The sequence below is a fragment of the Varanus komodoensis genome, unplaced genomic scaffold (assembly GCF_004798865.1).
Source record: "Varanus komodoensis strain SLA01 unplaced genomic scaffold, ASM479886v1 scaffold26, whole genome shotgun sequence".
NCBI lineage: Eukaryota > Metazoa > Chordata > Lepidosauria > Squamata > Varanidae > Varanus > Varanus komodoensis.
Window position 1 is genome coordinate 879,485 of NW_025335684.1, and position 14,743 is coordinate 894,227.

General features: G+C 57.0%; 2 protein-coding genes across 7 annotated transcripts in view; one reads left to right on the forward strand and one right to left on the reverse strand.

Annotated features, from left to right (window-relative positions):
* NUBP1 (nucleotide binding protein 1) overlaps window positions 1–14,743 on the reverse strand; it is a 40,933-nt gene that overhangs the window by 22,161 nt on the left and 4,029 nt on the right. For 2 of the 6 annotated variants that reach the window (XM_044433338.1, XM_044433337.1), the window contains exons 7-11: window positions 14,497–14,651; window positions 13,689–13,799; window positions 13,134–13,236; window positions 12,830–12,913; window positions 11,974–12,059 (exon numbers count right to left, since the gene is read on the reverse strand). In XM_044433338.1, the coding sequence (XP_044289273.1) occupies window positions 11,974–12,059; window positions 12,830–12,913; window positions 13,134–13,236; window positions 13,689–13,799; window positions 14,497–14,651 (539 nt within the window). Of the gene's footprint in view, window positions 1–7,395; window positions 7,564–7,777; window positions 7,969–10,920; window positions 11,003–11,137; window positions 11,278–11,973; window positions 12,060–12,114; window positions 12,279–12,829; window positions 12,914–13,133; window positions 13,237–13,688; window positions 13,800–14,496; window positions 14,652–14,743 lie in introns of those variants that run through there. The other 4 variants (XM_044433336.1, XM_044433339.1, XM_044433334.1 and 1 more) reach the window with 4 other exon arrangements.
* Window positions 1,458–10,255, forward strand: TVP23A (trans-golgi network vesicle protein 23 homolog A). Its single transcript, XM_044433632.1, has 7 exons — window positions 1,458–1,496; window positions 2,428–2,507; window positions 6,200–6,344; window positions 8,004–8,093; window positions 8,801–8,929; window positions 9,746–10,120; window positions 10,205–10,255. The coding sequence occupies exons 1-7, from the start codon at window positions 1,458–1,460 to the stop codon at window positions 10,253–10,255; spliced, it is 909 nt and encodes a 302-aa protein (XP_044289567.1).

The following is a 14,743-nucleotide window of genomic DNA, read 5'->3' on the forward strand; positions in this document are numbered from 1 at the left end:
CTGCGGATAAAACTGCTAATATTAGATGTCCATAAAAATATTAAAACAATATTTTTAAAAGGAGAAGGGCACAGTTTCCAACCGCTGTGGAGTCTCTCCAGAAGGCTCCGGAAGGGGACGGGAAGGCCGTTCCTGCAGCTTTGCTGAAAGACGTTTGGAGCACGATCCTGAGCTTGTTTCGAAAAAAGGATTCCTGCAGTGCCCAGCATCCCCAGCCAGCATCGCTTCACTTATTCTACATAAGCCAGCTGCAGAAAGGGCTCTGCGTGCATTAAACCAGCTGTTTAACTGGCAGTTTCTGGTCCAGAGAGCAGTGGAGGAAGATGGATGAATTTGGAGCACGGCAAAAACCTCAGCAAAATAGCTGTTAGAAATACTAGCTGGCTCGCTGCAAATGTCTTGCTCTGCTTCAACTAATGATTGCTACTTTTCAAACGGGCCGCTTGGGAGCAGGCAGGCAAAACTCTCCAGTGCTGGAGGGCTGCCAATTTCCATGGGTTCTTTGTCCTGAACTAGTCGCATTCTGGATCAGAGTTCTCCGAAGTCATGTGATTTACTGTGGTTTGCAAAACTTCCTCTAATGGAGCTCTCCCCACACCTTTAAAAACATTTGGACATATCTGGTGCCAAATCTTGAATAAACACAGCCGATTCCATGTGGGTTTCAGTGCCAGAGGGCAATTCCTCCCTGTTGTGTAAAAACCTGAAGATCGCCGCACCTTATTGATGGTTGGACGGCAGTGCAAGGACTGCAGCGGCTCAGGAGGGGGGTTTTGGGGCTGCCAGATTTTGGGGAGTTTCATACACTTAGTTCTCCAGCCTGGTTGGGTTCATAGGCACGTGCGGATGAGCGCACATCCTGGTAAGTGGAGCTGGCCACAAAACAGGAGGCAAACGGCGAAGACTGAAATAAATATTCCTTGCCTGAGAGTGGAAGTACAAGGCAGAGGCGGGTCCCCAGTTCAAGAACACGACACCCTTGTTTGGGACACAAATAAAAGCTGGGCTGGTGGGAAGGCTTCCGCTCCGCAGCAGGCCGGTTTCCTCTTTTCGTTGAGGGTATTAATTAAAAAAGGAGACTTTTTCATGCACGCTTATTTTGTATTGTGAATTTCAGGCAAGGAGTCTTAAGGGATCAAATGCAAGCTGTCAGAAGGATGCAAGTCGCTTTGGGATCGGCTTTGGGCAATTGTGAAAACAAAGGAAGCGAGCACTTGCCAGCCACGGGCTCGTCCCAAACCCTGCGCCGAGCCCCCAGAAGACCCCCCCCCCCGGCATGGCAGCCTGGGGCTTCTCCTCGCACCTGGGCGCCTCCTCGGCCAACCTGGCCGGCCTGCCTCCCTCCGCATCAGTCGGACCGCGGTCGCCATGACAACGGACCAGGCCCCGGGGGGGGGGGGTGGCGGCTGCAGCATCACATCCGCAGAGCTGGCGAACGCTGCGGAGGGACTCGCCGGATGATGAAGCAGGTGAGGGAGGGAGCCCTGAATGGTGGGGTGAGTATTATGGGCTGCAGGATGCCTGTGTGAAGGATGAGGCGGCTGGGAAGGGGTGGGGCTGGGGGTGCGGGGAAAAGGGGGTGTCGGGGAGGAGATGCGAGGGTTGCTTTCCCTTCCTGGGCCTGCAGGTGCCAGCGGGGAATTCCTGCCGCCCAAAGCGCGGCAACAGGCCGCAAGAGGAACAGGGCCTCTGGTTTGCTAGAGGCATTCTGCGGCTGATGTGTTTACAGTGGGTCGTGCTTTATTTTGGAAAAAGGGAACTACCCAGCTTTCTGCATGAGAACTTTGCCAACTGGAGAAAGCACATGACTCTTTGCAGTGAAAGGTCCTCCTTTGAAGCATTTTGCTTTTTTGTGTCATGGAAGGAGGCTTGGGCTCTTGTATGGGGTGATGGAGAGAGCCCCATATGCTCCTGGGAGGAAGGGAGGGGGCGGGAGGCAGCTGGAGCAGGGGGGATAAATTGGTGGGGTGACCATGAAAGGGAGAGTGCGCTGGGGACAGGTGAGGCCTCCCGGGGGGGGGGGGGAACAGCTGGATATGCCCCAGCCGCACCTGACTTCTTGGGGCCTCCTCACCCACAAGCTCCAGAAGAAGAGGGCTGGATGCAGGGTGTGGACACTGGCGGGCCCCCAATGCCCTGCAGGGCCCCAAGCCATAAGGCCCTGGAGGGAGGTAAGCTGCTGTGCCCGTGTGTTTTAGTTCTCAGTGGAGAGAAGAGCAGGGAGTCTGCTCCGATCGATGCCGGGGCGTCCGGCACGGACACCGAGTTCCAAAAAGCAGCCGAGGCAGGCAGGCAGGCGGAGACCCCCCGGCCGTGTCTCTTGCGCAGGCAGGCGAGGATGCTCAGGTGTGGGCCCCCAGGCTGCTCTGCACGTGTGCCCAGGGGAGGGGGGGTGCCTCTTTCAGGGCTGGCCCTTGTCTTTTCCAGGCGTTAGCGGATGACACCGAGGATGTCTCCCTCGACTTTGGAAACGAAGAGGAGCTGGCTTTGCGGAAAGCAAAAATCAGGTAATGCGGGGCGGCAGGTAGAGAAAGAGGCAGCCAAATGCCACCAAGAGCAGCCTTTCCCAACAGTGCTCTCCTGGTGGTGTGGGACTACAGCTCCCATCATCCCTAGCCGGTGTGGTCAATGCCAGGGATCTGGGGAGCCCTGTCCCAGGACACCAGGTGAGCACCTGGGTTGTCTTTCGCTGCTCCAGGGGGATCGCGTGGGAGGAAGCGATGACTGTTTTTGATACAAACAGATGCCCGGTTAATGAAATTGTACATTGTAATCCCGGACACGGACTTTCTCAGAAGTCAGTCGCATTGGGTTTAATGGGGCTCCACTCTGAATAACCAGGTACTGGACTTTAGCTTTTGTGGATTAATCACAGCTCTTCTGCATGATTTTGTTTATCGGCTGCATCACAGAAATCGCACGTCACTGAAAGAGGTTCTGCTAAGCAACCTCTAGGTAGCACGGTGGGGCAGAACAAATACACCAGAGGAATTTGCCCTTCCTTTGGCACTCACTATTAAATGACGGCTTTTCATTTCTGCAAAAAAAAAAAAAAAGCTTGCTGCAAGTGTGGTGTGACCTAGGAATCACAGTCACACAAAGTCTTCACAACCAGCTGTGAGGAATTGTCAGCATATGAGAAATGCCTCTGGCAGAGAAGTGCCCAGGCAGCGCTTCTGCACTGGCAAAAGGACCAGTTCTCGAAAATGGTGTTGCTTCTCCAAACTTCCTATTGTCCTTCAGGATGCAGGAGGTTCGGTGCCCTGTTTTTAGGGTATGTGTCATCTTAGGAAGTGCCGTCCCTGCTCCAGGAAGAAGCGAAAAGAGGAGGAAGGATGCCTTGAAGATAAAAACTGCAGATGATATCAAACCAGTTCTTTAAAAAAAATAATCTAGTGCTGTCCTTTACATGCACTGGCAGGACAATCAAAATGTTCCCTCGTGATGGGGAGATTGTATAATGGTTGCAGTCACCGAATTTTAAATTCTTAAGTTGAAGGATGGTCCTTCCCGAAGCCCGGGTGCCACATTTCAACATGGAAAGAAAATTCAAAAGCAACCCCTTTGGCTCTCCTTGCAATGGAGTCCAAATTTATTAGATTTTGCAAAGGGAAATTCCAGTGCAGATTTCTGCTGAAAATACGTCTAGACGGAACCTGCAGATCTTTGGGGAAGTGAGAAAGAGAAGGCTTCCGCTCCCAGCCTCGAGTATAGGAGGCCTCAGGCCCGACGGCCAAAGGCTTTGATAAATACATTTTAAAAATAGGTATCTGCAGATCACCTATTTAAAGTTGCATCCTGCTGTTGCTAGGGAAAGGAAGGGCATCGAATGCAAGAAGGGCCCAAAGCATTAAAGTGGAACCGAGACCTACTAGAGGCTTGAACCAGAGAAATGGCAAACGCCGTGGCCAATTGCCGCCTGCCCTCCACGGTTTAAGGTTGTGACGTGTGAGGAAGCCTCTCCTCTTCCTGGTTCTGGCTCTCCCTCCAGGCAGCTGGTTCGAGAGGGGAACGAGCAAGGATGTTGACAGGTGTCGGACACCCCCCTCCGGGCCTGCCTGTTGACGTACCTCCTCTGGGAGAAATCATGGCTGATCCCCACTCACTGCTTTCGGTTCTGTAACCCATCATGAAAACATTGCCCTGAGTCAAAGACCTCAAATTCAAATTCTGGACCCAGTTCTAGAACTGAAATATAATGGCAGCTAAGGGTTAACCAAAGGGGAGATTAAAAAGGGTAAGCAAATGAAGTGCAAAGATAGCTTCAAGTTTAGAAATGACTGCAAGTCCTATTTACAGAAATAAGACAATGTCTCCAGTTCAGGAAAAAAAAGCCAGTTTAACTTCAGAAAGTAAATGGCTAGAACCGTTCACGGGCCTACAGTTGGAGCCCAAAAGGTCCCCAGTCACCCAAGGGAGCAAGAGGGCAGGGCAAGAGGCCGAGTGGGTGGACGTGTGCTTCTGCCTGCTCGAACCGGGGACGGGCACGGCAGGGCAGGAGGAGGCGAGTGCCCATCACGCCGAGGGGGCTTGAGTGGCTGGACCGCCCCCTCACCTGTCGGAAGCACAGTGGCTCTCCACCCCCGCAGTGCGTTTGGGTAGGCACACCTCCGGCCGTGTCCCTTCACAGGCCACGGGACCTTGACCACGTCTTCCCATCCCGCCACCTTGGCCTTGCCCCCCCGTTGGTCCCTTCAGTCACGTACCCCGTTAAGGATTCTCCACAAGCCATGTCCATGCGGACCGAGCGGGTTTCTTAAGCAGACACCAAGCAGGAACATGCTTCAGCACCGTCGGAGCCTCAGCCAAGGCTCCGTCCTGCTGGCTCGCCCCGATGCGGGTCTGCCCCCATCCCCTGCTCCTTCCCAGCAGCTCAGCCTCAGCCTGAGCTTGCCGGTTCTTTGCTAACCTGCTTGCGAAGCAGCCACACTCCTTCCCTTCTTCTCAAAGCCAGTCCTTCTGAGCCTTCGTTAGACGCATCATAAAGCCATCAAAGCACCATTCCATGCTCTTCCTCCCCATGGGTCAGGGTGTGGAATGCAAGTCTGGGGTCTTCCTAATTCTGAATTTGGGGGTTTTACAGCGGCGTCCTCCAGTGGGCTTCCGCATACCTTCTTAGACGGTTCTAGCATTCCAGATCTAATTAGCCACTCACAGCCTGAAATAGCCACTCTTTTTCTAGTCTGCTCAACACTAAGTGCTCTCTCCGACACGCGAAGCGCGCTCCTTGCGCACAGACGGTCCTGCCCTTCCCAGACAGCCTGCATCCGAAGATGCTCCTGCCTCACGGCCCCCCTGTTCCCGCCCAGCATATCTGGCCTCTCCGTTAGAACCAGGCCCTCTGCCTCTCGCGGCGTAGCTCAGGCGCTCTTGGCATTTGCACAGAAGCACCTGGAATGACACCCCCCCCCCCCCCGATACCTGGACACGTCCACCTCTGGCCACAAAGCTCAGGCCCCTTCGATGCCTCGCCCTCTGCTCTGGGACCGCCATACAGTGACACACAGGATTGCTCCGAGTTGCCTTCCCCGCCAAAACACGAACCCGGACCACAAAGCTCCGAGCCGACGCGCAGAACATGCAAAATGCAGAATGGCTGCAACGGTTCTCCAGTAAGCTGCAGGCGGCCCATGAAACACCTGAAGCCTACAGCGGCCACCAGCACCGCAGCGCACACTCCAAGCAGCGGCTTAGCTCACGGTGCCTTTCGCAAGGGTTCTCAAGCAAACTGAACACCCAAGGTGCCAGAAGGCCCCCCTCCCCTTAAGTGCCGGGTGCTCCCCGAGCCTTCATACGCAGGAGGCCGGTGGGGAACCAAACGCTTTTTGCTCACTTTCTGAAATTTCAAACATTTCAGGGATGGAGAACAGCAGCGATTCAGCCCCACAGAGCAGGAAAGACGCAGAGTCGTGGGAAGGGCCTTTTAAGGATGCTGCAAGGGGCAGCCCCTGCATGGTCTCCTCCGCCCTGCTGTGGCGCCGGCCCACCGGCTGGTGCTGCAGGCTCGGGAGTCGGGGGCCACCGGCGGGGGAGGCTGCTGTGCCATCTCCGCACACAGAACGCAGAGAATCTGGGGGAGGCCTGCCAGAGCCCTGGGGCGGCTGCCCCTTCGTAAGCACGACCCTGAGCTGGGCGGCCTGAGGGCTTGCCCCGGGGAAGGGCTGCTGCAGCTGCTCACCCCCCGGCCCGCTCCCCGCAGGCACCCGCTGGCCACCTTCTTCCACCTCTTCTTCCGTGTGAGCGCCATCGTGACCTACGTGTTCTGCGACTGGTTCAGCAAAAGCTTCATCGCCTGCTTCGTCGTCACCCTCCTCCTCCTCTCCTTCGACTTCTGGTCCGTGAAGGTACGTGCTCGCTGGGCTGCCCCCCCCCCGGTGCCACCTTTGTCCACTGATGTGGCCAGTTCCAGAGCTGACCTGCTCACAGAACCATGGACACCCCCAAAATCCCAGGGAGTCACTCCTGGAACGCTGGTTTTTTTAACTCTGGGAGGGCAGCCCAGTTCAAAGAACCTAAGAGATTGAGTCATCTGGGTCCAGCTTGCATATGGATAAAGGCAAGAGCCCCGCTCATTTTTAAATGACACGTGTGTCAGAAGGAGGCGAGTTACGGGGAGCTATGTGAGGGCATCATGAGGACACCCACTGGTTTTTCCCTGCATCATTTTTCCTTGGAAGGAAAAAAGAGCAATGGGTTATGAGGCCGCATAAAATTCCCTGGTGCGAGGCTCACACACCACAAAAGCCACCTTGGGAAGGCCTGCTGCCAGAACACCCACAAAGCAAGTCTTGGCTCACTCCGTTGGAGCAACATCCACGAATCCACCAGACCTTCGACCATCACAGTAAGATGGTCAGTCTTCAAGGGCCGCCTCCAGGCCGGTCTTGTGAAGCCTTTGCGCAGGCAGCCCCGTGATCGGCCAAGCTGATGGCTCAGGCCAGCTGCACCTCTGCCCGAGTCGGCATTCCGAGGATGGCTCTTGGGCGGAGCAAGCAGCCGCTCGCGCAGAGGCAGAACGGGGAGCCTCCGTTCCCCTGATCCCGGGGCCGGAGTGTGCTGCTCACCCAGGAGGCTGATGGGAGGAAGGCATGACCGAATGAACACAGCATCCAGGGATGCCATCCATCCCTCGGCCTCACTCCTCCTCCTCCTCAGGCTTGGCCTGCGGCGGCCTTGGAACCTGCCCGCGTGGGTCGCACGTTTTCCTGCTCAAAGGGCCGGTCCTGCTGATTCAGGAGAGGTACGGGGGGTGCTTAGCGTTCTGGACTGGGACTCGGGAGGCTGAGGTTCAAGCCCACTTGGCCACGAAGTCCACGGGCCAGTGGTGCCTGGCCATCACCCCTCCCCACCTCGCCCAACTCACGGGGTCGCTGTAAGGATCGAATGGGGACGCACCTTGGTCAGCCGCCTTGGGTTCTTCTCAGGACGGAAATGGAGGGATCTCAGTGCAAGAGCAACGAATAGCCGTGTTTCTAAAGCCTTCGCTTCAGTCAAAACGGTTCCCAGAGCGGCTTACACACTTCAGAAGTAAAATAACGCTTGCCTTCGGCCTGAAAGGCATGTCTTAAAAGGAAAGGCGGGTGCAGGGAAGAGAGGAGGGAGGGAGGGAAGAAGCCAATTCAGGCGCTGATTAGAGCCTTGTGAAATCGCCCACCGGTGCATGGGCGGGACCTCACACGCCATGCCGAACTCTTTGTGCCCATTCTCAGCATGGTGCATGGTCCTGCACCTTCTAGACGGGGCGAAGTCAGCTCGAGGGTACCACGGCCCAGCTCACCTCCCACTGCCGAACAGCCGCTGCTGCCAGCAGAGAGCCCGGCTCGAGAGCCCGGCTCTCTGCCACTGCGGCGAGAAGAGGAAGGGGGTCTGGCCGCTCTCCCGACGCAGCCATGTTGTCTGGACTTGGTGCATTTCCGCAGTCCAGAAATAAAACTTGACATTCAGGCTGATCCATAAGGCATGGCCCGGTCTGACACGTCGGCTGGTTTTATTTGCGCCATTAGAACGTCACTGGAAGGCTCCTGGTGGGCTTGCGATGGTGGAACCAGATCGATGAGGACGGGAAAAGCCACTGGGTATATGAAGCAAAGAAGGTGAGCTTCTCTTTAGCCAATTTTCTGCTACGGAAATATCTCATGAGCAGCAAACACTTTCCCAGTCAACACACCTGATTCTTGGAAAATGTTTTGGTTGTCAGACCCTCATCCTCATCACCCTACTTGCCTCTGGGTATCTTCACCATGTAAGCGGTTTATTTATGGAAGTATAATGGGGGTTTACAAATTAATGAAAGATGCAGAGGAAGTGGACGGCCAGAGTTTCGGCTTATACTGGAGCTTAGTGCAAGCCAACAGAGGGCAGCAGGTTCTCCCAAAAAGGAAGAAAGAACGCATTTGAATACAAAGGCAGCTTAGGGTACTCCCTGCCTCAAGACATCCACGATGGAGCAGCAGTTTGAAACTGCTCTGCCACGAATGGCGTGACTTGTTCAGTCCCAGAATTTAGATACCAGACAAACAGTCAGGGATTGTGTGCGCCCTTCCATCTGATCCGTTTCATTGTGAAGAATTTGGTGCACTGTTTTGCCGAAGGTTTCAGACCAACATAGCATCTGTCAGGATACCACATTTTAAGAAAGTTGATAGGCCAGCTTGAGGAAATGAATCCATTTCTCTAGAATTTGGATGTATTTTAAATTTGTTCCCATTTCAGTTGAATTGTTTGTGGTTTTCTCTTTTGCAGAGATTGAGTTGCCCGTCCACCACAGGAACTGAACTTGATCTCTTTCTCTTTCTGTCAGGTCCCTCCCAACGTAGCTGCCCCGACGGAGGTGGAAGCGCGGATATTCTGGCTGGGACTGATTATCTGCCCGGCGATCTGGACTCTCTTCTTCTTCAGCACCTTGTTCTCGCTGAAGCTGAAGTGGCTGGTAAGGGCGGGAACGGTGCTCTCCCAAAAGCAAGGAGGGCCAAAGGAAAGGAGGAGCGTTTCTTGGAGAATCTCGTTCAGCAGATGTTGCTCTCATTCCACGAAGGGTGTGTTGAGATGATGCATAGGAGACCCTGCAGCTGAGGGCCAATCTTCCAGGAAGGCTGATTAGCAGGAAGTTAGCAGGAAGGCTGATTCCCCCGGCCAAGGAGGCTGGGAGGAAGTTTCAGCGCTCTTTTCACCTTTCAGTGCCCCTCCTTTCCGGCTCTGCCGCCTCCCCACCCACAAACACCCCGGCGGCGTTTCACCACGCTCGATCAAATCCGGGCAGAGCAGGCAGGCTAAAAATGCGCTGTGAGAAAACACGCGGAGCTCGGATTCCAGCGATCCTGACGTCTGTCTGATAGACCGTGCTTGCTCGTCTGCAAAGCTGCGAGACAGAGATCATGGAAAGCTGCCCCAGGGCAACGCCCAGACCCTCTGCCCTTTGGCTGAGGCTCAGCTATTCTGCCCTGCGTAAAGAAGGCCCCTGGCCATGGAGATTAAGGCCTTCTTCACACTTGGCAGCTGCTCGGCCACCCTGCTGGGGGCAAACGCTCGCAGACTTTTGCCCAGACTAGAGAAAGGATTGCGCAGCGTGGCTGGCATCGCAAGTGCCCCCAGTCGGAACACGACCCGCACAGACCGTGCTCCGCACCCCACGCAGCTTGCGGTCTTCCAGCATCTCCAGGGCCCCAGCTAAAGCGCCCGAGAGAATGCCAGGGCTGCGGAGCGACCCAGTGGGATCCCACTGCTGTCGTTTGCTCTTTTGCTGCAGGCCCTTGTGATAGCCGGCATCTGCCTGCAAGCCGCCAACCTCTACGGCTACATCCACTGCAAGCTCGGGGGATCTCAAGCCAGGCACAAGGCCGCCTCGCGGTTTCCGGCACAGGAGATGTTCCCGCGGGTGAGTTGCTCGGGCACCGTCCCAGGCGCGGAGGGGCCGGGGAGGCTGCCGCTGTTCCATACCAGTCCGAGATCCCCGGTTGCAGAGCAGGGAGCCGCCTGGCTCCGCATCAGGCCCGTGGCCCACCCAGCCCGCAGCCAAGCTGGCGCGCAGACGGGCAGCAGCGGCGGCCCTCCAGGGGCCTCAGGCGGGACGGAATGTGGGGCCCTCTGCCTGCCACTCCAGGGCTGCCCAGCCGGCCAGCAGGTAGGAAGGGCCACTCCAGCACAAGCATTCCAGAAACCCTCACGCCTGTTCACTCAAGTCCCAACCAGTTCATGCCTTTCGCAGCGGGCGGTATCTGCCAGCATCCACTGGACTTTCGACATTTGGCGGTCATAACAAAACAGGAAGGCAAAGTATGGAACAGGCGCCAGAGGCGAGGCAGGGCCCGTGGCCAAGGGCAGTAAAGGGAGCGCAGTTTCTTCAGCCACGGAAGGAATCCCGAGCGTCCATCACCCTGAGAGCAAGGAAGGGGCACGGAGACAGCAGGGAGCTGCCGCTCTCCCCGAAAGGCTGAGGGAGACCTTGGCTTGCACTCTCGCTGCCGCCCCCTGGCACCCTCCATGGCCACGCAGCTCACACCGCTGACTTCCAGAAGGGGGGCCGGTGAGGCAGGGAGTCTGGACAGAGCCTTGCTTGGCTGGAGTCGGACACAAGGGGGGACCATGCACGCCTTCCACCAGAAAGCAGGAGGAGGATTAGTCTTAGAGCCTTCGTGGGGGTGAAAAGGTTTGCATCTTGGCTGGGGGGGTGGATGAGTGGGCAAAAAGGGACAAATGGTCTGAAACAGCTGCAGCGGCTGGTGCTGAGTGAGCAAAAGCAACACGCTTCTGTGCCGAGGAGGGAGGGATCAAGCGATGCGGCTTCTCCGCAGGAGGAAGGCAGGACAGTGAGGTGGAGGGGCAGCCGAATGCATCGGCAAGCCTTGCCAAAGCCCGCCCGCCCACCCGCCCGCTCGCTCATGGGCGGCCTCAGTCCCGCCAAGGCCAACTGCCAGGGCAAAGACGCAAGGCAGCGCTTCATCTTGCAGGAGATGCCGGAGGAATTTCCGAAGACCGTTCTGAAGGGGATGGGCACGCGAAACCACTGAAGGAGCGAAATGAGAAACAAGGGCTGGTAGGACACGTTTGAAAATACCATCCCCGCACGAACAAGAACCGGGCTCCGTTTCAAAAAACCAGATGCGTCAGCAGCTGAGCGCGGCGAGGCGTTTGTTCACACCTTGTGTGCAGGCCGGGGGCGTCAACGGCATCACCACCGGCGCAGCCAGGCACCGCTCTGCCATCTTCCTGGGAGGGCACATGACCGGCAACACGCCCCTCCTGCCAGCTCATCCCGAGCACGAAGTCCGCCAGCGCTGGCTGCGAAGGAGGAATTGAAACCTTTCCTCGCTTCCACAACCGGCAGCCCTCAGGGCCCTTGGCCAGAGCCTTTCCCGCTGCAGCTCTGCCAACCGCACCAAACCCGAGCGGGGCTTGTGGGCGCTGCCGGCAGGGCCGAGCAGCCTCGGCAAACTGCCGGGGGCGTCTGAGCAAGCCGGGCTGCCTCTCGCCCTCACGGGCCGGTTGCACCTTTCCCTTTGTGCCGCTCTGAGTGGCACTGCATGTTGGGGGACCCAGTGCCGACTTCGGCCTGGTTACGTGGCCAGCAAAGGAGATACGGGGCCCCGTGGGTTTTCTGGTCTTGGGTAAACTGGGCAAAGGGACTGCTGCACCTGCTTCCCTGGGAAGCGGCCGGGGACGGGGTGAGGGGCGGGTTTTGTCCTTGGGGCCTTTGCCTCATCATGCAGAAATGCGCCAACTGAAACCCAGACGGAGAAACGCTGCCCACTGCATGCAACACACGCAGAAGCGTGCTCGCGGGCTCATTCTTTCTCAGAGGACTATTGTGTTGTTCCGCGTCCTTTCTAGAGAGGCAGCGAGAGCCAAAGGGGGCCTGTGGCATCAACACGGAACACCGTCGGCCCACCTGAAGAACAGAACCGGAGCGGCTAGAAGCAAGCACGGGGAAGTGACATGGAAGGAGATGTGCGCATTTCTCATTAAAGTCACCCCTACCTGTCTCTGCCTGTCTGTTTCGCCAGCGGAGGCAACCCTGGAGCGACCGGGAAGCCGTGCCCCTTGCGGCAAGGACCGCGTCTGCTCTGAAAGACACAAGCATCCCAGGCCTTACCCTAAACAGACCACTCAGGCCAGGGCTAAGTACGCAAACACATTTATTTGCAAGGTAAAGGCTGGATATTACTCCTGCGCAGGCTAGCATCAGGCGATCAGCGCTTCCCCATGATTCCCCCGAGTCCCACTGGCTGCTCAAGTGTTACTGTCTTCTCGTGGGTGGCGCTGGCAGCAGTAATCTTGGATTTCTGCAGAGAGAGACACGGCGAGGTGAAATGCAGTGCTGCCATTTTGTCTGGGAGGCCAGGCACGGTCCGCCGGGCTAACGAGGCTCCCGTGCGAACGAGCCCCATGTGGCGCTCTTCATGGTGGAGTGCGCCCCCCAGTGGCAGACTAACGCACGCTGTTCTCTGCAAACGGCCTCAGCACCCCAAAGCCAGCACCCCTTCACGAGATGTGACAGGAACAGAAGCGACAGCCCGGCACCGTCTTCTGGCTCGATTCAGAACAGCGGCGGTGTGAATGCTGCCCGGACTCGGGACAGCCGTTCGGCCCCGAGAACTGAGCCAGCTTTATTACTTCATCTGATGCAAACAATTCACACGCTGCCTTTCTGTGGGAACTCCGTATCTGCATGATGTGAACGCAGACTAGAGAAAAACCTTTTGAAACCTGGAGTCACAGCAAGAGGGCTGCAGGCCCCCCCCACCCCCCAGGCTGTGACACGCTTGGGTGTAGCTTAAATATGGAGAGTACGAAACTGAGCTGCTGCCAGCTCGTTCCAGGAAGCTGAACTTACTGCGGATGATATTCCGGTAGGATATCGTCACTGGAGAATTGGGTGCTTCGGCCAAGAACGAGTGTCCCTCATCACAGCTTTTTCCTGCAAGGGGCGAGGGAAAGAAGAGCTGAGCCAAGCCCAGCCAAAGGATAGGAATGCCAGGCTTTCGGATGCTCAGGCCCTCTTCCCTTCCCGCTCTGACGAAGCCGGTTAAGGCACCGTTCCTGCCAGACTGCACCGTCTCGTGCCAAGTCTGCGAGCAGGTCACACCACAGAGCGCGAGACGAGCAGACGCACAAAGAGCCCCGACAGGTGACGTTACCTATGAGAGGGTCCAGAGGCACCTTCCCCAGGAAAGGCACGTTGAAGGAACGGCACATCGCCTCTGCGCCTCCGGTGGTTGGGGGGAATATCTGGGACTCTTTCTGTAAAAGGCAGGCAGCGTTACACATGGCCCTGGGCAAACAGAAACCAAGCCCTTCCTCCAAAGTCGTGAGCATCTTGCTGCCAGGAGGAAGCACCAGCGGATTACAACCGGCACTCCGGTGCAATTATCCGGGAGCAATTCTAATCACCCGGCGCTCCAGTGCTGCCCAAGTGTTGGGTCGGGCCAGAACAGGAGGTGGCCCTGATCACGGCCAGCCTGCTCAGGCGCACAAGCTTCGGCATGGAGTGCAGGCTGCAGAGCTAACGGGGACGAGGAGCAGCTCAGAGAACGCGGGTGGCTTGCCAGCGGTGGGCCCTTCACCGTGGCCTGGAACCCACGTCAGATACGGGAGCAAGACGTTTTGACTGGGGCAAGGCGGCACCGCATCGAAGCAGTGTTGCAGCTCTGCCTAAGGATTGTGGCGCGTTAAAGGTATCCGTGAAACCTCACCTTGCATTTGGGGCATACGAAGCTGCTCATATTTTCAACGACCCCCACGATCGGCAGCTTCACCTTGTGGCAGAAGTTTATTTCTTTTCGCACATCCTGAAGAGCCACTTCCTAGTTAAAAAGAACATGCGAGAGCCCGATAGAATGTCAGCGTGGGGCCCCGTGGTCGCTGGGAAGCGCTTCACATCCAACCCTTCCAAACACACAGATGGAAAACGGGGAAGCTAGAACGCCTTTGGCCTGGCCAAAAATGCTTAAGTGCCCCAGGTTTCGAATGCCGGCAGAACTCTCCAGAATCCTTCTGCAACCCTCCCCACCTGCTCACGGGCCGAGCCTAGAGCTCTCCCCACCTGAACGTGACCCCCCCACCCGCCTCCGCTGGAGCTCCCCCCAACCCCTGGCCAGCAGCCCTTTTCAAATCCCCTCTCCACACCGCTCCCTAACATTTCCGGCACGGGTTTTTCTCCTTGCCCTCCTCTTCACCTGTGCAACCTTTTGGCTGGACTCTTGAGAACCAACAGAAAAGGCTGCGTGCTTTCAATCAGGATATGCTTCGGAGCCGGGGCAGCAGTGCGTCAGGGTATGACGCAGCCAGGGCGCAACCTGGCATGGGATCCTGTGCTCTAAGCCACCCCAGCCTTTGCAGCCGGCACCCTGGGGAACGATCCATTGTACGTATGAACCTGGATCCAGCTCCTTCGCATGCCGGGTGCCCACCCGCACGTCAGAGACTGAATGCGCCTGGTTCTTGGACATGACGAATGAAGCAGCTTTGGATTTGTGTCACACGCGCTTTCCGGCCCCTTACCTGCGGGGTGGTGATGATCACTGCCCCGTCCACGCCAGCGGCATCGAGATACTGCACCACTGACAGGTGCTCGTCCGAAGTCCCCGGAGGTGTGTCGACAATGAGGTAGTCCACGTCACCCCAGTCCACGTCACGAAGAAACTGCTTAATCATTCCTGACACAGGACATGTGTGGTGGAAGCATTGACACTGAATCGCCACCGCCCGAACCCCATCGTCAAGCAATGACCACTTTCACAGCTCACAG